The sequence below is a fragment of the Balaenoptera ricei genome, chromosome 13 (assembly GCF_028023285.1).
Source record: "Balaenoptera ricei isolate mBalRic1 chromosome 13, mBalRic1.hap2, whole genome shotgun sequence".
Taxonomy (NCBI): domain Eukaryota; kingdom Metazoa; phylum Chordata; class Mammalia; order Artiodactyla; family Balaenopteridae; genus Balaenoptera; species Balaenoptera ricei.
In genome coordinates, this window is record NC_082651.1 from 16,307,236 (window position 1) to 16,330,569 (window position 23,334).

Genomic DNA, 23,334 nt, shown 5'->3' on the forward strand with positions numbered 1-23,334 from the left:
ATGCACATTCATTTTTAGGGAAATTAAGACTATCTTAAAAATATTTACCCATTACATATATATTGACCATTTATTATATGCATAAGACTTGCCAAGTGAATTTGGGGTAGGTGGAGATAAACATAAAAAAAAAAAGAAGAGAACTTTCTTACCTGATAAAGGGCATCTACAAAAAACCCAGAGCTAACATCATACTTACTGGTGGAAGACCGGATGCCTCCCCACTAAGACCAGGAACAAGACAAGAATGTCCACTCTTGCCATTTCTATTCAATATTTTACTGGAGGATCTAACCAGAGTAATTAGGCAAGAAAATGAAACGAAAGGCATCGAGATGGAAAGGAAGAAGTAAAACTATCTCTATTAGCAGATGACATGACCCTGTATATCAGCAATCCCCAACCTTTTTGGCACCAGGGACTGGTTTCCATGGATGGGGGCGGCGGGGGGGGATGGCTTTGGGATGATTCAAGCACATTACATTTATTATGCACTTTATTTCTATTATTATTACATTGTAATATATAATGAAATAATTATACAACTCATCATAATGCAGAATCAGTGGGAGCCCTGAGCTTGTTTCACTTGCCACTCACTGATAGGGTTTTTTTTTTTTTTTTTTTAAATTTTGTTTATTTATTTATTTATGGCTGTGTTGGGTCTTCGTTGCTGTGCGAGGGCTTTCTCTAGTTGCGGCAAGTGGGGGCCACTCTTCATCGCGGTGCGTGGGCCTCTCACTGTCGCGGCCTCTCTTGTTGCGGAGCACAGGCTCCAGACGCGCAGGCTCAGTAGTTGTGGCTCACGGGCCTAGTTGCTCCGCGGCATGTGGGATCTTCCCAGACCAGGGCTCGAACCCGTGTCCCCTGCATTGGCAGGCAGATTCTCAACCACTGCGCCACCAGGGAAGCCCACTGATAGGGTTTTGATATGAGTCGGCAAGCAATTGATTTATTATGGTCTCTGTGCAGTCAAACCTCTCTGCTAATGATAATTGGTATTTGCAGCCACTCCCCAGCGCTAGCATCAGCACCTCAGCTCCACCTCAGATCACCAGGCATTAGATTCTCATAAGGAGAGCGCCACCTAGATCCCTCGCATGCGCAGTTCACAGTAGGGTTCCCGCTCCTATGAGAACCTAATGCCACCGCTGATCTGACAGGCAGTAATGTGAGCGATGGGGAGCGGCTGTAAATACAGATGAAGCTTCGCTTGCTCGCCCGCCGCTCACCTCCTGCTGTGAGGCCCGGTTCCAGTAGCTGTGGGGACCCCTGCTGTATACAGAAAATCCTAACGAATCCACTAAAAAACTATCAGAACTCATAAGCAAGTTCAGCAGCATTACAGGATACAAGATCTATATATAAAAACTTATTGTTTTTCTGTAATTTGCAATGGACAATCCAAAATTAAAATTAAAAAAAATTCCATTTACAAGAGCAAAAAGAATAAAACATTTAGGAATACATTTAATGAAAGAAGTGTGAAACTTATCCTCTGATAGCTACAAAATTTTGCTGAAAGAAATGAAAGATGACTTAAATAAACAGAAAGATAGCCTAAATACACAGAAAGACATCCCGCATTCATGGGTTGGCAGACTTAATAACATTGCTCTCCAAACTGATCTACAGATACAAAATAATTCCTATCAAAATCCCAGTTGGCTCCTTTGCAGAAATTTGACAAGTTGATCCTAAAATTCACATGAAATTCAAGGGATCTAGAATACCCAAAACAACTTTCAAAGAGAACAAAGCTGGAAGATGCACACTTTCTGATTTCAAAGCTTACTACATAATTGAGACACTGTGGCACTGGTATATAGGCATATAAATCAACGGAACAGACTGAGAGTCCAGAAATTAAAACTGACATTTATGGTCAATTGATTTTTCTTTTTTTTTTTTTTTTTTAAGTTATTTATTTATGTATTATTTATTTATTTATCTATTCATGGCTGTGTTGGGTCTTCGTTTCTGTGCGAGGGCTTTCTCTAGTTGCGGCAAGCGGGGGCCACTCTTCATCGCGGTGCGCGGGCCTCTCACTATCGCGGCCTCTCTTGTTGCGGAGCACAGGCTCCAGACGCGCAGGCTCAGCAATTGTGGCTCACGGGCCCAGCTGCTCCGCGGCATGTGGGATCTTCCCAGACCAGGGCTCGAACCCGCGTCCCCTGCATTGGCAGGCAGACTCTCAACCACTGCGCCACCAGGGAAGTCCCTGATTTTTCTTTTTTAACAGCTTTACTGATATATCTTTGACATACAAAAATTGTTTATATTTATGGTATAAATGTTTTCATATATGTATACACTGTGAAAAGATCACCAATCAAGTTAATTAACACCTCTATTACCTCTACATAGTTACCATTTTGTGTGTGTGTGTGCGTGTGTGTGTGTGTGTGTGTGTGTGTGTGTGTGTGTGCTGAGAAGATTTAATTTAAGATCTATCCTCTTTGAAAATTTCCAGTATACAGTATCGTTAACTATGGTCACCATGCGATCTCTGGAACTTTTCACATGCCAAAGAATAAAGTTGGAACTCTACCTCATTCCACACACAAAAATTAACTCAAAATGGATCAAAGATCTAAATGTAAATACTAAAATTATAAAACCCTTTGACGAAAACATAGTTTTAAGTCTTTATGATCTTGGATTAGGCAATGGTTTCCTAGATATGACACTAAAAGCACAACAAAGGAAAGAAACTAGACACCATCAAAATTAAAACTTATGTGCTTCAAAACATACCATCAAGAAAGTGAAAAGACAACCCACAGAATAGGAGAAAATCTCTGCAAGTCATTTATCTGTAAGGAACTTGTGTACAGAATACACAAAGGACTCTTAAAAGTCAATAATAAAGGACACATTACCCAATTAAAAAATGGGCAAAGGATCTGAATAGACATTTCTCCAAAGCAGATCCACAAATGGCTAATCAGCACTAGAAAAGATGGTCAACATCACTGGCCATCAGAGAAATGCAAATCAAAACCACGTGAGATACCACCACTTCACACCCACTAGGACGGCTATAATCAGACAGAAAATAACAAGTGTTGACTAGTAAGAAATTACAGCATGAAACATTTAAAGCTTTTCTTATGAATTGACAGTGTCTTCTAATCAACTGTAGAAATAATCTGCTTCCTGATAACTAGAGCAAGAAGACTTGTGTATTGTTAGCAAGAACGGTCAGTTTAAACTCTATTCCTTCTTTACTGAGGCATTCTTCCGTTTCATACCTTGCTGGTTGTATTTATTTCTGAATGGCTTTCATAAATAAGCTATAAGAGAAAAAATTACTTAGAATATAAAAGTAAGACTCATGTTATTTTTAATGAATTTGGAGCCTCATGTATGCTACTGGGGACAGTTTTAGAACATTTTGCCTTTACTTCTTCATACACATACACACAAAGTTCTAAATGATAATTCATTAAAATTTTAATTAAATACGTACCAAAATCTACCCTTGTTAATATGCACTGCATTGGGTGGTCAGTTGTATGCCTTGTTGTTGTTGCACCACTTTCATAACAAGATGCACAAAGATCGTAATCGTAGCAAATTAAACACTTATATCTGCGACCTCGAAAATTTCCTTTTAAACATGCATCACAGCTGACACCTATAAAAAAAAGAAATATCATTAATTAGCAGCCGTAAAAGGCCACTGTCCATTTCATTTTCATAAATAAAAAGATGCACATTTAACCCCAGATTTCCTTTCCAAAATGACTAAAAACAACACAGTAAAATGATATAGGAATTTCCAACTACATGGTGGATTTGTTCCCCTGATTTACATTCCTAATGGAAATAACTTAAAATGTTTCAAAAAATGCAGAAAAACTTATGCCTTGATGAACTAGCAAGAGGGTAAAACCCAAGTGAAAGATGAATGGTTAAATGAAATCACTCAAGAAGTGGGCATCTATTTGGAAAAATCTGAGCTTAAATTTTCACAGCATTGCAGGACAGACACAGGAAGCAAAGACCAAGGTCTGCCATGGCGGAGTGTCTGAACAGGCAATTCCTCATAAAGCTGAGACCCTAATATACCCTCAGTATATGGGTGAGCTAGAGACCCTCCCTAGGGGATTACAACACTTGCCCGTGAAATCCCCCTCTCCCCAGGCACAAAACAACAACAACAAAACCCTGAAAAGTTATAACTACAAACCAGTCCAGACTTCTTATACGTGGAGAGCCCAAATTCAGACTTCCAAATGGTTCTCAGGTCAAGAATTTAATTTAAAGTGGTCCTAAATTAGTACTGCCACCAGGCATCTGGCAGAAATAAAATTTGAAGGAATGACAGTTCATACACAAAATACCAACAAAAAACAAAACACCATCAGAAAGTAGCAGAAACAGCAGAATCAGAATGGCAAACAGTTTATAACAGAATCGAATATCAAATAACACTTAACAGTTTAAAAGAAATAAAGAAGAGCTTGAAGAGGCAACCAACAGATTTGAAAATGAACTATCTAGGTATACAAAAATTAATTAAAATTTAAAACTCAATGGGCAGGTTTAATAGTAGAAAAGCCTTTTATTCACACGTGATATGCTTGTTTATGTAGAAAACCCCAGCTAAATTATTGGAATTAATATTTTAAGCAAGGTGGCTAAATACAAAACCAATTTAATAAAACACTGATTTCTTCACTCAAAAAAGACAAATACTGATATATTTTTAAAATGCCATTTATGATTCCACTTATATGAGGTACTCAGATTAGTCAAATTCACAGAAAAAAAACAAAAACAAAAACAAAAACAACCCCCCCCCCCAAAAAAAAAAAACCAAACCAAAGTAGAACAGTGGTTACCAGAGGCTGGGTGGAAGGGGGAATGGGGAGTATTGTTTAATGCGTTTCAGTTTGGGATGATAAAAAAATTCTGGAGATGGACAGTGGTGATAGTTGCACAACAATGTGAATGTACTAATGCCACTGAATTGTACATGCAAAAAGGGTTAAAATGATATGTTGTGCATATTTTACCACAATAAAAAAATTATGTCATTTGTAGTAGCATTTCTGAAAAGTGCCTATGAATAAAGCTAACCAAAGAGGACTTCCCTGGTGGTCCAGTGGTTAAGAATCCACCTACCAATGCAGGGGACACAGGTTCAATCCCTGGTCAGGGAACTAAGATCTCACATGCCATGGGGAAACTAAGCCTGCGTGCCGCAACTGGAGAGAAGCCCGCACGCTGCAACGAAGATCCCGCATGCTGCAACTAAGACCCAACGCAACCAAAAATAATAAAAATAAATAAATTTTAAAAAAAGCCAACCAAAGATATGCAGCCCTTTATGAAGTAAATTAGTAAAAATGTGTTCAAAGACAAAGAGCTTTAAAAAATAAAAATACCAGGTTCACTGACTAGAAGGTTCAACATAATAAAATATCATTCTCCCCAAATTGATCTGTGGATTCAATACAATTCTAATAAAAAATCACAAAAGAATTTTTTGTGGAACATGATAAGCTGACTCAAATTTTTACACAATTTGCAAAGGTCAAGAATAGCCAAGATATTCCTGAAGAATAACAAGATGGAGGGATTTGCTTAATATAGCAAGAGCTATTATAAAGCTACAGTGATTAAGATAGAATGGCATTGGCATAGAGACAGACAAACTGACCAAAGGAACAGAATAGAAAGCCCCCAAACAGATGCACACATGTTGAAATCTGTTTCATGACAGTAAGGTCACTAGAGATCAGTGGGGAAAGAAGGGAGTAGACAATAAATGGTACTAGGACAGGTGATCACCCATATATGGGGAAAATAAAATTGGATCTCTTCTACAGATCCTACATACAAGAACCAATTCCAAATGGTTTAAAGACAAATGTGAAAGGAAAGTGAAAAAATCTCTGAAGACAATGTAGGGAATATTTTTATGAGCTCAGAGTAGGAAACAATTTCTTAAACACACACACACACACACACACACACACACACACAGCCCAAACCATAAAAAGATATATTCAACCACATTAAAATTAAGACTTTTCCTTCACTTTTTAATACCCTGGAGTGATAGAAGAGACAAGGTCCAGAAACTGGTGATAAATACAACATACGTGACAGACAAAAGTAAGGTATACAGAATACATTAAGGAACTCTCACATATCAGTAAGAAAATGACCAACATCCAACAGAAAAATGGGCAAAGACCTCAATAGGCACTACAAAGAACAACAAACACAAATGACCAATAAATATATGAAAAGACTCTCATCTCGTTAGTCATCAAAGAAGTGCAAATAAAACCATCATGAGCTATCATTTTACATCTACCAATCTGGCAAAAACTTAGAAGTCTGTTGATATCAAGCGCTACAGAAGACAAGGAGCAACAGAAACTCTTCTACGCTGCTAGTGGGAACATATATCTGCACAAGTACTTCGCAAATTTTGTTCATATTCTAGTCAAGTTAAACATGTACAATTACTGTCACTGTGATTTCACTCTTAAATCTATTCTCTGGGGAAACTTTTGCCCAGGAGCACCAGAAGAATGTAAAAGAATGTTCACAGCAGTTTTTGCAACTGGAAAGAAAAAAAAAGGTTGTTAACAACCCAAAGGGCCATCAACCATCCATTATAGAATGAATTAAAAAAGAATGAATGATAGCCTAAAATAGTGGGTGAAGACAGGCATATAACCAAACTAAGTTATAAAGCAAGTTACAAGATAGGTGCCATGGAGAAAAATAAAGCAAAAAAGGATAAACAGTGTGGACAAAGAAAGCTTCACTGAAAAGATGGTGGGCAAAAAGATGGAATACTTCAAAATTTGCCTATTCAAAATAGGTTCCAAGCATGACAATGCTTTAAGCACAACACTGAAGGTATTGAAAAGGGCTAAGTATCTATTCAGATTCACAAACGAAAGTTTAATGTAATAGGGTACAATAACTTTGTCAAACAAAACGTAGTGTGAACTGAGCTAAAGAGGTGCCTGAAAGGCAAGCTCAGTTTTGAACACTCACTTTTCGGCATGTCCCATCCACCATTACTCTGCGGGCCCCACTCTTCTTTCTGTGGTGGGGATGCCCACCGACAAGTATAAATGAGCAAAGCGTAAGGCGACTGGGGGTGGTGATACTCCCAAACACTGCATCAGTTTCAGCAGGGACATGCTGATGACACCTGTCCCTTGCCTGTTCTACTCGGCTGATAAAATTCGAAGCTATCTAAATCTAAATGCTCTCCTAAGGGGTGAGGATGTCGAGTGGTGTCAGGCTTCACCTACAATCCAGCTGGAGTTCAGTAACTGTGAGCCCTTTAAGAAACTGGGGTTCTTTTAAAAAATTATTAACTATTTTTGATGGAATCATTTCTAAAATGTATGTTTTTGGGGAATTCCCTGGCGGTCCAGTGGTTAGGACTCGGTGCTTTCACTGCTGTGGGCGCGGGTTCAATCCCTGGTTGGGGAACTAAGATCCCGCAAGTCGTGTGCCCCTCCCCCCCAAAAAAAGACATTTAACAACTTTTGTGATTCAAGGTTATTATTTCAAACACAAATATATATTTCAGTCTGACCATTAAACATTATATTAGGTAAGTTCTCAGCAGGGTTTCTTACAACATAAGTAAGAGTAACTTTATAATAATCTATAGCAGCAAGTATGCTAGAGAGGATTTGTTTTGGTGATGAGTGTACTATGAATAAGAAGTCAGGGAAGTAAAAATATTTTATCACATATAATTTTCCATACAACCTGCTACTCCTTCTCATTGTAACAGCTCTGCCAATTTAATACTTCTAATCTGTTATCATAAGCTTTAGTCAATATCTCACTTTAGAGAAGATTCCATACCACCACTCGACAGTAGCTCGAAGTCTCTGAATAAAAGCACAGTAGCATGAATAGGCTTTGCCACAGTTTCTCCACAGCAACCAGTCTCCCTCCGCCCCAACTTGAAATTACTAAATTTCATTTAGCTTTGAAAAGAACCTCAGATTTCTCACTCAAAACAGACCCTCTTCCAAGTACACCTGTCAGAATTCACTCTATAACACAGACTAACAAAATTTGCTCCCTTTGTGTCTACTACAGGTGCTTTTCCTATCAGGGAAAACAAGCCAGCTCTTCAATGCACAGTCGCTTGGTTAGTAACAGTGTTCTACCTGGTACCAGGAGACTCAGGAAAATCTGAAACAGAACATATACGTGGCTTATGTAAAACGATCAATTCCTTGATAGGAAGAATGAAGTTGCTTCTGGTGAGATAACGATAAGATATATTTAAGATGCTAAGAACTAAAGTTCCTATGCAAGAGGGAGGGGGTGTGGGGATATACGTATACATATAGCTGATTCACTTTGTTATACAGCAGAAACACAACATTGTAAAGCAATTATACTCCAATAAAGATGTTAAAAAAAAAGTTCCTATAGAAAAGTATCATTTATAATAGAAACAAGAATTCAAATATTATCAAATAAAATATCACCTTGAAGAGGCAAGGCTGAAGTGTTAGCACTGAGATCTCCTGGATTTAAAAAATGTTAGGTTTCAGTTACTCTATACTATATACACCCTGCAAAAACTGAGTTAACCAAATAATAAAATATGTAACTCATCCTTGAATAATCTAGCTTTAGCCATATTGTCATAAACAAATTCGGACAATCACTACTTTGTAACATGGCAACTAGCACAAGCTACATCTTTCTTTTTTTTTAAATTTTATTGAAGTATAGTTGATTTACAAGGTTGTGTTAATTTCTGCTGTACAGAAAAGTGATTATTATACATGTATATAGTCTTTTTCATATTCTTTTCCACTATGGTTTATCACAGGATATTGAACATAGTGCTGTACTGTAGGACCTTGTTGCTATACAAGTAGGACCTTGTTGTTTACCCATCCTATATATAACAGTTTGCATCTGCTAACCCCAAACTCCTGATCCATCCCTCCCCCTCCCACCCCCTTGGCAACCACAAGTCTGTTCTCTGTACCTGTGAGTCTGTTTCTGTTTCGTAGATAAGTTCATTTGTGTCGTATTTTAGATTCCACATATAAGTGATATATGGTATTTGTCTTTCTCTTTCTGACATACTCCGCTTAGTATGATTATCTCTAGGTCTATCCATGTTGCTGCAAATGGCATTATTTGATTCTTTCTTTATGGCTGAGTAATATTCCATTGTATATATGTACCACATCTACATCTACACAAGCTATATCTTAAAGTTATGGTGGGATATTTGTGATTCCCCATCTGATCAAGTTCACCTAACAAGACAAACAAAAATGCTAGGAAATACAGCTTAACCTCAATTTTGACATGCTCATGTGTGAAACTTACATAAAAAGAATGGTGTATATCTGACAATCCCTATCTATAATAGGTATATCTGAACACATTCATACCCTCAACACTTACCTTTATATTTAGCAGTTCTGTAAAATAAATACATAAAAGCTATGAACTAAAATCAATGGAAAGAATGCCCTCTAGTGGGAACAGATGTTTAAAAATCCACTGAAATAATATGTAAAGTCTTTTTCCTTTCTTAATTTTCTAAAATAAACAAAGGTTTATTTACTTATATATATATTACGTGTACATTATATATACATTTATATATCTTTTAAAAGAAAAACCCAAAGGTTGATACAGCTTTTTCTTTTGATTTGAATGAATTTTTAGGTAGGGAACAGAGAGGTGGTGGGAAGAGAAGGTCGACAAAAGGAAAGCTACCTGTCAAGATACACAGTGAAAAGAACACAACAGGAAGAGACTCCACATGAATTTGAAGCCCTGGGATTATTCAGCCTTTGCCACGGACAATCTATTTTGACTTCTAGAAGCCATGTAATTTGGAGAGAAGGCCCTCTTTTTACTTCAGTGAATTCTCTCTTCGGGCCCTATGCATCTCTAAATAAGTGTGACTTTTAAAAAAAGAATGTGTGTGTTTGTTACATGCTGTTGAACAATTTTAATATTAAGATCTGCACAGAGAACTATGCCACTAAAATAACTTGACAATGATAAGGGCAATTCCCAAAGAGGCTCTTTGCATTTAGATGGTTGAAGAATCATGCAACCTTTTGAAGAGAATCTCAGATGAACACAAGCAATTAAAGAAATGAACTATTATATAATTCAGTGAACAGCAGAAGTAGCCAGAATTAAAGAAGATGGTCAAGGGATATTTCTAGAAGCAAAATCGCTGGAACCTAAGACAAATTTTATAATGCTTCACAAGCTAGGAGCCTAGATCAGGAGTAGAAAGCTTTTCCCCCTTCTATTAAAGAAACATTGGGAGAAAGAGAATCAATCATGCCTTGCAAAGGTAAAGTAACTCTAGGAGTTTGTTTCTTTTTAAAGAAAAAAGAAAGCCCTACTCAATTATTTTTAGAATTAGGAGCAGAATTCCCCCCCCCCCACTCAATTAAATACACATGTAACTCTATACATGTTTATTTTTAAAAAATCTATGCCATATGATAAAGGGAGAGACTCAAAAGGAGAGAAAGTTGGGTAGAGAGACCCATACAAAGATACCATTCAAGAAAAGACCTTTAGGACTTCCCTGGTGGCGCAGTGGTTAAGAATCCGCCTGCCAATGCAGGGGACAGGGGTTCGATCCCTGGTCCAGGAAGATCCCACATGCCGCAGAGCAACTAACCCCGTGCACCACAACTACTGAGCCCGCTCTCTAGAGCCCTTGAGCCACAACTGCTGAGCCTGTGCGTCTAGAGCCTGTGCTCCGCAACAAAGAGTAGCCCCTGCTCGCCCCAATTGGAGAAAGCCTGCGCGCAGCAATGAAGACCCAACGCAGCCAAAAATAGAAAAATTTTAAAAAATTTAAAAAATAAATAAAATAAAAAAAAAAGAAAAGACCTATAGTTAAAGAGATTCCAGGGGCAGAGAAAAGAGAAATGAGAAGGAGCGTATACAGCTGGGGAGGGTACGATTCAGAAGAAAGAGGGCAGGGTGATGGTGAGGAACTTTAGGGGAAAACATGGAACAGCCTGGTAAATAGATCTTGTAGTATGTGTGTTCTTCACACTTAGCAGACTTGCTTGAACCCGTGATACATTTACCCGGCCATTTAAAACAACCTTTTCTGTACTGGGACTCAGCTTTCTAACTTTTGCTTTATTGCTTTCAGGTGGAATTCTACAAGTTTGGTGACATGTAACAATAAGGAGCATCCATCTATCCTTCCACTACTATATATTCTGTGCCAAGATACAGCAATGAGTAAAGGTCTTTGCTACACAGAGCTAATACTCCAGTGGTATTAGTAGCAACTTCCATCATTATTTATTGTGTGCCAATTTTCATAATTACTTTATTAATCTTCACAACAAAGTCATGAGGTAGTTGGAAAATACGATAAAACTTCTTTCATGGCTATGGATGATTCAAAGCTAGTTCACGTCTGTCCAACAAAGTGGACAGAAAGGCAGGGGTTGGACGTTATATTTAAGGAGTTCCTTATGCATTTTGTCAAAGAGGGAAGTTTAATTCATTTCTAAAAGTTTTTAGTGTAGTGAAATTTGGTCCATTTTGGAACAACTGGCTGTTTTGCTTGGTTTTAAAGAACTGTTCTATGCTCTTATTTCGTAGAAATGCATCCCTGGCCTGCGAACAGAAACCTACCTTAGTAACAATGGACTTGCTCATGAGTAAGCTTAGTTAGGAATAGTCTTTCAGAACCTCTCATCTGGAAATAGAGAAGCTTCTATATTACTCAATCTACTATTATACTCAGCCATGATTAGAGCTATTTTCTGACTCACACATAAAACGAAGGAAGAAGAGGTGTGTAAGGAATGCCTGGGACAAAGTGGGAATTCAGTGGGTATCTGCTGAATGAATGAAGTGGATGAAAAGAGAAAGGGACATTCTCCTAGAGTATTTAGATAAGAGCTCAAAAGAGAGAAGGGAAACAAGGATTAATGTGTGTCTATAATAGACCTCTTGATGTAAGAATGACTGAATGATGAAAGCAGGGGGGGAAAAGAAGGGACTGAACAACAGGTACTTGTTTCCCGTAGGAGAAAGGAAAATTAAGTCAGCAAAAATGCTGTGCCGAATACTTCTAGGCATCGGCCCCCATTCGGCAACATCAGCCCAGAAGAGCTTGGTTGCCAGCTGTATAAACGAAGGGTTTGTTCTTGGGAAGCAGGTTTTTTATCAGCCACAGATTTGTGTTAACAATTTCATATGTAAAAGCCAAAACTAAAATCTCAATATTTTCAAATATGTGTGCAACTCCATTTAGTTGCTATAAACAATGCACACTAATCAGAAACACTGCCCTGTTTTAAAGACCCTCCAGGCAGGCCAACAGGGCAAGGGCAGAAAGCTCCAGCCCTCCCAAAAAGACAAGCGCCCTTAAAGAAGGTGGTAATTTTTATAAAAATATCTAGTGATTACATGAGCATTTTGCAGAGACGTATAAAGGAAAATACTAGTAAAAAATATACTACGTTTCAAACCTATTGGGGCCGGTCTGAAAAATTAAAGCCTTTAAAACTGGTATAAAGTGACATAGGAGACTCTCCCTCAGATCATCTCCGCTAACCAATTAGTGTTTAACTGACCTTGATGCCTCAGGCACCTGTGAAGGGCTTGGTCACTGAACTGTTGTTCTTCTTTTACAGATGAATAAACTGAGGTCCACAAGCAATAAGTAGCGTGCTCCAAAGGCACACAATCATGAAATGACAGTGATTACGATGAAGGGTTACCTACTAAAGCAGATCATCTGACAACAATTAATCTGTTTTTTGTTTGGTTCAGAAATAGATGTCTTCTGATGAAAGAAATTAAAGATGATACCAACAGATGGAGAGATATACCATGTTCTTGGATTGGAAGAATCAACATTGTGAAAATGAGTACACTACCCAAAGCAATCTACAGATGCAATGCAATCCCTATCAAATTACCAATGGCATTTTTTACGGAGCTAGAACAAATCATCTTAAAATTTGTATGGAGACACAAAAGACCCCGAATAGCCAAAACAGTCTTGAGGCAAAAAAATGGAGCTGGAGGAATCAGACTCCCTGACTTCAGACTCTACAACAAAGCTACAGTAATCAAGACAATATGGTACTGGCACAAAAACAGAAACATAGATCAATGGAACAAGATAGAAAGCCCAGAGATTAACCCACGCACCTATGGTCAACTAATCTATGACAAAGGAGGCAAAGATATACAATGGAGAAAAGACAGTCTCTTCAATAAGTGGTGCTGGAAAAACTGGACAGCTACATGTAAAAGAATGAAATTAGAATACTCCCTAACACCATACACAAAAATAAACTCAAAATGGATTAGAGACCTAAATATAAGACTGGACACTATAAAACTCTTAGAGGAAAACATAGGAAGAACACTCTTTGACATAAATCACAGCAAGATCTTTTTTGATCCACCTCCTAGAGTAATGGAAATAAAAACAAAAATAAACAAATGGGACCTAATGAAACTTCAAAGCTTTTGCACAGCATAGGAAACCATAAACAAGACCAAAAGACAACCCTCAGAATGGGAGAAAATATTTGCAAACGAATCAACGGACAAAGGATTAATCTCCAAAATATATAAACAGCTCATTCAGCTCAATATTAAAGAAACAAACACCCCAATCCAAAAATGGGCAGAAGACCTAAACAGACATTTCTCCAAAGAAGACATACAGACGGCCACGAAGCACATGAAAAGATGCTCAACATCACTAATTATTAGAGAAATGCAAATCAAAACTACAATGAGGTATCACCTCACTCCTGTTAGAATGGGCATCATCAGAAAATCTACAAACAACAAATGCTGGAGAGGGTGTGGAGAAAAGGGAACCCTCTTGCACTGTTGGTGGGAATGTAAATTGATACAGCTACTATGGAGAACAATATGGAGGTTCCTTAAAAAACTAAAAATAGAATTACCATATGACCCAGCAATCCCACTACTGGGCATATACCCAGAGAAAACCGTAATTCAAAAAGACACATGCACCCGAATGTTCATTGCAGCACTATTTACAATAGCCAGGTCATGGAAGCAACCTAAATGCCCATCAACAGACGAATGGATAAAGAAGATGTGGTACATATATACAATGGAATATTACTCAGCCATAGAAAGGAACGAAATTGAGTCATTTGTTGAGACGTGGATGGATCTAGAGACTGTCATACAGAGTGAAGTAAGTCAGAAAGAGAAAAACAAATATCGTATATTAATGCATGTATGTGGAACCTAGAAAAATGGTACAGATGAGCCGGTTTGCAGGGCAGAAGTTGAGACACAGATGTAGAGAATGGACATATGGACACCAAGGGGGGAAAACTGCGGTGAGGTGGGGATGGTGGTGTGCTGAATTGGGCGATTGGGATTGACATGTATACACTGATGTGTATAAAATTGATGCCTAATAAGAACTTGCAGTATAAAAAAACAAACAAACAAAACAACTAATACTAAACTTTCATTGGGTTATTTGTATGGAAATATGTTAATATAAATGTTTCAGACATTATATGAAATTTCTAAAAATCTTATAGTTGTATTTGTATGGAAATATGTATGGAAATATGTTAATATAAATGTTTCAGACATTATATGAAATTTCTAAAAATCTTATAGTTGTATTTGTATGGAAATATGTATGGAAATATGTTAATATAAATGTTTCAGACATTATATGAAATTTCTAAAAATCTTATAGTTGTATTTGTATGGAAATATGTATGGAAATATATTAATATAAATGTGTCAGACATTACATGAAATTTCTAAAAATCTTATATGTTCTGGTATAATGTTATAAGTAATAATCCTAGTTATTACTTTAAAATGTATATCTCAGAAATAACTAATTTTCTTGTCAACTGCATTATTATGAACTTTCATCAAATCTTTAACCATGGTCATTTTTAAGTCTTTTGTCATTTACAGACAGTTCTGGGTGTACTCTGATGCTTTTGCAAATATGTTTCTATAAAAGGCTTTCATCTTCAAGAAATTCATGGAAAAGACTCTGACAAGTACAGGTTTCTGGTAACTGACTGTACTGCTGAACTGAATGAATAAGCATTTTCAGAACTCTAATGAAAAACTGATGAACTCATAAAAGTGCTAACAAAAGATCAAGATGAAAAAAAAAAATTAATTACATGGGACTGAGTGAACTGATGAGGATGAGTATAATTTTTGTGACTTTCTGTCTGAATTAAAAAAAAAAAAAAGGGCTTCCCTGGTGGCGCAGTGGTTGAGAATCTGCCTGCCAATGCAGGGGACACGGGTTCGAGCCCTGGTCTGGGAAGATCCCACATGCCACGGAGCAACTGGGCCCGTGAGCCACAATTACTGAGCCTGCGCGTCTGGAGCCTGTGCTCCACAACAAGAGAGGCCGCGATGGTGAGAGGCCCACGCACCGCGATGAAGAGTGGTCCCCACTTGCCGCAACTAGAGAAAGCCCTCGCACAGAAACGAAGACTCAACACAGTCATAAATAAATAAATTCTTTAAAAAAAAAAAAAAAAAAAATCCCACAAGGACTCAGAGGCAAAGAATATACAAATCAATTTTCGCTGCAAAGTAAAGGAGCTGTTACAGTGGAGGATTACTGGACTGAATGTCAATATTATGACATAGTATGAGTGTGTTTCATGTTTGGTAATTGCAATCATTGTTGCTTTTGTTGTGGTCATCCATGTACAATGCTTGGTGTCAGTCTATTTATCTCTTGTAAAAATAAAATACAGTGTGTGTGTGTGAAAAAAAAAAAATTTGCTAAGAAAGTAGAACTTAAATGTTCTTACCAAACTATAACAAAACTATAATAAATATGTGAGGTGATGCATGTTTTAATTAAGTAGATGGGAGAAATCCTTTCACAATGTATATGTATATCAAATCATCACCATGCACATTTTAAATATCTTACAGTTTCGTCAATTATACCCCAATAAAGCTGAAAAAAATACAAAAAAAAAAAAAAAGAAATGGATGTCTTTAGAACTTTTTATTTACTATGACATAGAGATATACATTAATGTCATGTTTATTATTCTTCCCTTAATTCTTTATTTTGTGAGAGACTTTAATTTTACCTATCACATAACTTCTCTAAAATGAAACCCTGAGATTGAGGAATTACTTTCAAGGTAGGTGTTTTTATATATATATATTATATATATATATAATTTATTTCCAGAGGTTGATAATTGATCAAACACAGCTCTACCTAAAGTCACTATTTTGTTAAGTTTTTATTCTAGAGTAGTGTTCTCTTAACTTTTTGAAAATCCATGTCCTATATTGGTAAATGTTTAAAAACATTACCATCTCCTTTATTTAAAATTTCAGGGACTTCCCTGGTGGCGCAGTGGTTAAGAATCCACCTACCAATGCAGGGGACACGGGTTCGATCCCTGGTCTGCAAAGATCCCATATGCCGCGGAGGAACCAAGCCCCATGTGCCACAACTACTGAGCCTGCGCTCTAGAGCCTGCGAGCCACAACTACTGAGTCCACGCACCATAACTACTGAAGCCTGCGCTCTGCAACAAGAGAAGCCACTGAAATAAGAAGCCCGTGCACCGTAACAAAGAGCAGCCCCTGCTCACTGCAACTGGAGAACGTCCGTGCGCTGCAACGAACACCCAACGCAGCCAAAAATAAAACAAAACAAAACAAAGACAAAAAAAAAAAACCTTAAAAAATAAAAAATAAAAAAAAATAAAATTTCAGTAAGCAAGAAACATGTCAGGCCGCACTCTTTCAAATCACAACAGAATATAAATATGACTCAAATATATAATTTATTTTTCTTTTTTGGTCTTTTCAAACATAAGGTAATCTGGCATACACACATCTTCAGACATGGGAATCAACAACCTATTATACATGACATAATCACATAATGAAATTCTAGAAAATCGTACTCCAACAAATTGCTATTATCATGTATAAGTCCCCACAAAAACAAGTGGTAAAAGGATACAAACCACATGGAAGCATTTATGTAAATTTTAAAATACACAATACTCTATAATTAGAGTTTATGGACACATACATATGTGGAAAGCATGTTGAAATGTAGACGGAAAGGATACACACCAACGCCAAGAAGTGATGGCCTCTGGGAAGTAGGGAGAAAAAGGAAGGAAATAGAATGGAATCAAGAAAGGGTACAAAGTGAAATTCGTCCATATCTGCAAAGTCTTCTTTCTTTCTACATGTTTAAAATGTTTCGTTAAAAAACTCCACAAAAACCTAACACAGACAAAACTCCCCCATCCCATCTCAACTTGTACAGTAGCATGGAAGGTGACAGGATGGCTGGTTTTACACTTGAGGTATAAATGGGTAAAATAGTTGACCTAATGAAATTATAGAATAAAACTAATGTTTTTTGGCCCCAGAGATGGATTCTATATCCCATACTTGTTAATTCTTGCTGAAGTATCAACTAGTCACTGAGTTTCAAGCTAAGCGTTCACAGAATGACTTCTCCCAAGCACAGTGTATAATCCGGGCACGCTAGACACCGCACAGACAACGCGGAGAGCGTACTAGTGGGCACTGACAACAGGCTGAAGTTGCTGTTTAGAATGCCTTCCCATTGCATACTTGGCCAGTACAGTACAAAGAGCAGTAGGGGACTTCTTGCCTTTCCTGGAAAGACAGACTACATATATTTGTGAGAGAGAAGAATGTCATTATAAACAACTAAAGGGTGAAACATACTTAATGGGATTTGCCACCCCCCACCCCGGAACATCCTGCCTATGGTTTAAACACTTTAAAACTGATTTTCTGCAACTGTTTTAGGGAAAGGGGAAGAAAACCACAAGATGAATAGGGAGGGACCAGAAAACATACTATTTAATGGTTATTTGAGCTAGAAATGTCTGCACATTTATTTGTGATAAATTCACAGTCTGCACATGACAGCCCTTTCTATTATAGTGTAAAGGATTTGTCCTGCATGGATATTAGGAGATAATTTTGTATTAAATTACTGTAACAACATTACTTCAATGAACACAAGTTTCTGAGCACCTATAGGACCCATTTAGTGTTTAAAGTTTAATAGGGAATAAAGATAAGTAAACAAGGAATTAAAATACAGTATGAAGAGTAAGTGGCAGAGAACTATGGGAACACATCCAACAAATAAGAGCAATATAAGATGACCTGTTCTAGTTGGGAGAGTACAACAGAGCCCCACAATTAGCCTCACCCTGACACAACGCTTCATACCAAGCAGTCCCCGAGGTACCTTCTCTTCAAAACACTGAAATACAACTTCAGGTCCCTTTGTTCCATGTTTCCTCCACATAAAGCAGTTACTCTAAATCTGCTCTCAGAAAGCCACTACATAGCTTAAGACAAGAATCAAGTCGCTTCTGGGACTTCCCTGGTGGCGCAGTGGTTAAGAATCCACCTGCCAATGTAGCGGACACAGGTTCGATCACTGGTCTGCGAAGATCCCATATGCCATGGAGCAACTAAGCCTGTGCGCCACAACTACTGAGCCCGCGTGCCGCAACTACTGAAGCCCACGCGCCTAGAGCCCGTGCTCCGCAGCAAGAGAAGCCACCACAATGAGAAGCCCACGCACCGCAACGAAGAGTAGTCCCCGCTCCCCACAACTAGAGAAAGCCTGTGCGCAGCAATGAAGACCCAGTGCAGCCAAAAATAAATAAACAAATATAAATAAATAAGTTTATTAAAAAAAAAAGAATCAAGTCACTTCTTCCTGTTTTCTTTTTTTCCTGGCTGTGTTGGGTCTTCATTGTTGTTCGTGGGCTTGCTCTAGTTGCGGCTTTCTCTAGTTGCGGCGAGCAGGGGCTACTCTTCACTGCGATGCGCGGGCTTCTCATTGCGGTGGCTTCTCTTGCTGCAGAGCACGGGCTCTAGGTGCGCGGGCTTCAGTAGTTGTGGCACGCGGGCTCAGCTGCAGCACGCGGGCCCTAGAGCGTGTGGGTTTCAGTAGTTGCAGCATGTGGGCTCTAGGGTGTGCAGGCTTCAGTAGTTGTGGCTCTAGAGCACAGGCTCTGTACTTGTGGCATAAAGGCTTAGTTGCTCTGCAGCATGTGGGATCTTCCCGGACCAGGGATTGAACCTGTGTCCCCTGCACTGGCAGGCGAATTCTTAACCACTGCACCACCAGGGAAGTCCCCTTCCTCTTTTCTAGGCAAACCGATTTCAAATCTAATAGGTCTTCAAAAATCCTACCTTCATACCTTACGTTATGTTTGTGTCTGCTCTAGTTCCTTCACTGATTTGAAAGCAGAGAGACCTACAACAGATATAAAACTCTGGAGAGGAGTAGGAATAACGCAAAGTACAGAGAATGCTCTAGCACTGGATGAGAAAAAGCAGTTTATGTCTGGCTTAGAAAGCACACTAGCCTACTTTGGATGTTAGGTCTGAGGCGATCATGAGTCATGCAAGGTGCAAGGTACTGTAAACTATTAGGCTGATCTTTGGGAGATTTCCTTTGAGAGAGGACATGTCTTTCTACCACTGAGAGTGATACACAACAGTATGGAATAGAAAGAAGTAAAGGACTAAGCATAAAGGCAAAATGAGAAAAATAGGCAGTGCTTGTATAGTCTGAAGCAAATCTCTAGGAAATCAAGTTAAGTAGTACTCAAATATAAGTATCCAAAACTAAAAAACAAAATAAAACATTGGCTTTAACATAATTTTTTTTTTGGCCACATCGCACAGCTTACGGGATTTTAGTGCCCTGACCAGGGATCGAACCCGGGCCCTCAGCAGTGACAGTGTAGCATCCTAACCACTGAACCACCAGGGAATTCCCTAACAAATATTATTCATGTTTCTTCTTCCCTCTATTTGTGAACATTTTTAGCCGTTATTCTGAGCATGGCTCCGGTAGGGCACCATCCAGAAAATGCACCCAGGTTGACAATATACCCATAATGACTTGAAAATGCAACACTCAAAAGAATAGTTGCCCCACTTAAAAAGACTATGGCAATAACTACAACCTAAAAATTCAAGCACAAACTTCAAGAGCATGTAAATGAATAACTTTATCAGCAAGGATTTGAATCCTGCCTGACTGCGAAGAAATTACTTAACTGGTCTTTGTTTTCCTCATTAACTAAAGAAAAAAAAAAAAAGCATATACTAATCTCTCTATATTGCAGGGCTGTAACAGGAACGTAAATGTTAATTTCTCTTCCCTTCCTTCACACTTCAAGGTTGTGTAAAGTAAAGCAGAGTGCTGGTTAGTACTACTGTTTCTCAGCTCCAAGCCTACCCTTCTACATTCTTTTCTGCAATGATGGTCCAGGAGGTGGTCCTCAATTGGGTCATTTTGCCTCCCCAGGGGATATCTGGCCATATATGGAAACATTTGGGGGTGGGGTGGATACTGGAATCAAGTGGGTAGAGGCCAGGGATGTTACTGAACATCCTACAAAGCACAGGACGGCCACCTGGCCCAAAATGTCAATGGTGCCGAGGCTGAGAAACAATGGTCTAGGGTTTGCAAACTCAGTTATTCATACTCCCTTGGCAGCTGGCTTCTGGTTTACATTCTGCCAATGGGAGGTTAAAGAGGGAGAGAGAAAGCACCCCTCCAGCAGCAGAGGGGTTCTAGCACCAACCTCTTCTGGCATTCTCATCACCAACCAGCTGAATCCACTCAAAGGCCAAGCACCAACTGTGTAGAGATAGGCCTGGAGAAGTAGGTGTCTCTGAACTCCTAAATTCTAGTAACCCCATCTTTTCCCTTTTTGCAATGACAGAAATACCTCTTTATCTGTACTGTCCAAAGCCATCAGTCTTTAAAAATCCCTTGTCAGCTTACAGAGCCTAGAAGCAGTGCTGGTCCAGCAGCAATGAGCCCACCAAGCAACCAGATCTTGGTTTCAAGTATCCTCCACCAACAGGAACCAAAGCTCCTTGGAGACATGGATGATTCCAGAGGTCAGGACAGGGTGGGTACGTGAGGAGCCTGTAATGTCTAAGGTCTAGAATGAATGATCCAGAAAGAGGGTACATGTCAAAAGGACACAGAAGAAACCTGAATGGGGTTTCCACTGTCCAAATCTGGGATAATTTGAGCATCAAAATCAATAATAAAAAAATAATGCCCACTGAATAACACAGAAATCCATGTGTCCACACTGATATGAATGAAGAAATAAATAAATTAAGGAGAAGGAAACAGGAAAAAAACTTCCATGTAGTAGATATGCTGACTAGAATTTACATTCCAACTCCTAGTTCACCAGCACTGGACCTGCACTGTCCAGTATGGCAGCCACTAGCCGCATGTGATTATTTAAATGTAATTTATTAAAATAAAATAAAGGGAATTCCCTGGTTGTCCAGTGGTTAGGGTTCCACACTTCCACTGCAGGGGGCACGGATTCGATCCTTGGTCGGGGAACTAAGATCCTGCAAGCCGCACAATGCAGCCAAAAACAAACAAACAAAAACAAAATTAAAAATTCAGTTCCACACTGAATTGCACAGCTGCATTTCAAGGGCTCACATGACTAGTGGCTATTGCATTGGACAACAGTGCACTGGACAGTGGCATTTGAGACTGAACCATAATTCTGTGACGATAAGGTCTAGAACAGATAATAAGGTAAGGCCTAATTTTGTTCTTTTCTGAAAATCTTAAAATTTAGTATTGGAATTTAAAAAAGACAATTTCATAAGAATAGGGAGAACACGAATAAATAATAGCAACAAAATTTTGGAAGCTGGGAAGCAGATGGATGAGTGGTAACTGAGTTAGGAGGTTGGAGAAAGCTGAATCCTCGTATGGGTAAAGGGGGAAGCAAAAAAACCACCCAATTTACAGTACAGATTCAACAAAATGTCTAGGACTGGCAGCATCAGGTATTGCTGGAACTTGGATTAGAGTGGAAAATCATTTAAAGATGAAAGATGTAAAAGCTCTTCCAGAAGCAGTTACATTTGTAAGTTGCCTTTCCAACATACTCTACTCCAAGTGGAAATGGGAAGTTTATGCATTGAAGAGGGTAAAACAGAGGGCCTCTGACCTAGGGAACTCAAGGCACTGTTGACAACAGAATAATATGCAAGTATTACTGAAAAGAGAAGAGTCTGAGTTAAATCTTACCTAAATTATTTCCAGAAGGAGAAGGTGGAGGAGGGAAAGAGAGAATATAGAACGTTAAAGAGAAGAAAACTGCAACCCAAATCTAGAAGTTTCAATATCCTGAAAGTGACCTTACACATAAAGGAACTAGAAAAAGAAGAACAAACAAAACCCAAAATTAGTAGAAGAAAAGATATCATAAAGATGAGAGCAGAAATAAATGAAATAGAGACTAAAAATACAATAGAAAAGATCAATGAAACTAAGAGCTACTTTTTTGAAAAGATAAACAAAATTGATAAACCTTTAGCCAGACTCATCAAGGAAAAAAGAGAAAGGACCTAAATCAATAAAATCACAAATGAAAAAGGAGAAGTTACAACTGATACCACAGGAATACAAAGGATCATAAGGGATTACTACAAACAATTATACACCAATAAAATGGACAACCTAGAATAAATGGACAAATTCCTAGAAATGTATAATCTGCAAAGACTGAATCAGGAAGAAATAGAAAATATGAACAGACCAATTACCAGTAATGAAATTGAATCAGTAACCAAAAAATTCTCAACAAACAGAAGTCCAGGACCAGACAGCTTCATAGGTGAATTCTACCAAACATTAACACCTATCCTTCTCAAACTATTCAAAAAAATTGCAGAGGAAGAAACACTTCCAAACTCTTTCTACAAGCGTAGCATCACCACGATGCCAAAACCAGACAAAGATATCACACAAAAAAAGGAAATTATAGACCAATATCATTGATGAACACAGATACAAAAATCCTCAACAAAACATTAGCAATCTAATTCAATAATACATTAAAAGGATCATACACCATGATCAACTGGGACTTATCCCAGGGATGCAAGGATGGTTCAATATCCACAAATCAATCAATGTGATACACATTAACAAATGGAAAAATAAAAATCATATGATCATCTCAATAGGTATAGAAAAAGCTTTTGACAAAACTCACCATCCATTTATGATAAAAAAAAGAAAAACTCTCAACAAAGTGGGTATATAAGGAACAAACATCAACATAATAAAGGCCACATATGCATCATACTCAATGGTGAAAAGCTGAAAGCATTTCCTCTAAGATCAGGAACAAGACAAGGATGCCCACTCTCACCACTTTTATTCAATATAGCATTGGAAGTCTAGCC

At 38.2% G+C, this 23,334-nt stretch overlaps 1 protein-coding gene across 1 annotated transcript in view; it reads right to left on the minus strand.

The window, feature by feature from the left end:
* KCMF1 (potassium channel modulatory factor 1) overlaps positions 1 to 23,334 on the minus strand; it is a 76,132-nt gene that overhangs the window by 24,911 nt on the left and 27,887 nt on the right. The window contains exon 2 of the mRNA XM_059942772.1: positions 3,473 to 3,640. Coding sequence (XP_059798755.1) covers positions 3,473 to 3,640 — 168 coding nt within the window. The remainder of the gene's footprint in view (positions 1 to 3,472; positions 3,641 to 23,334) is intronic.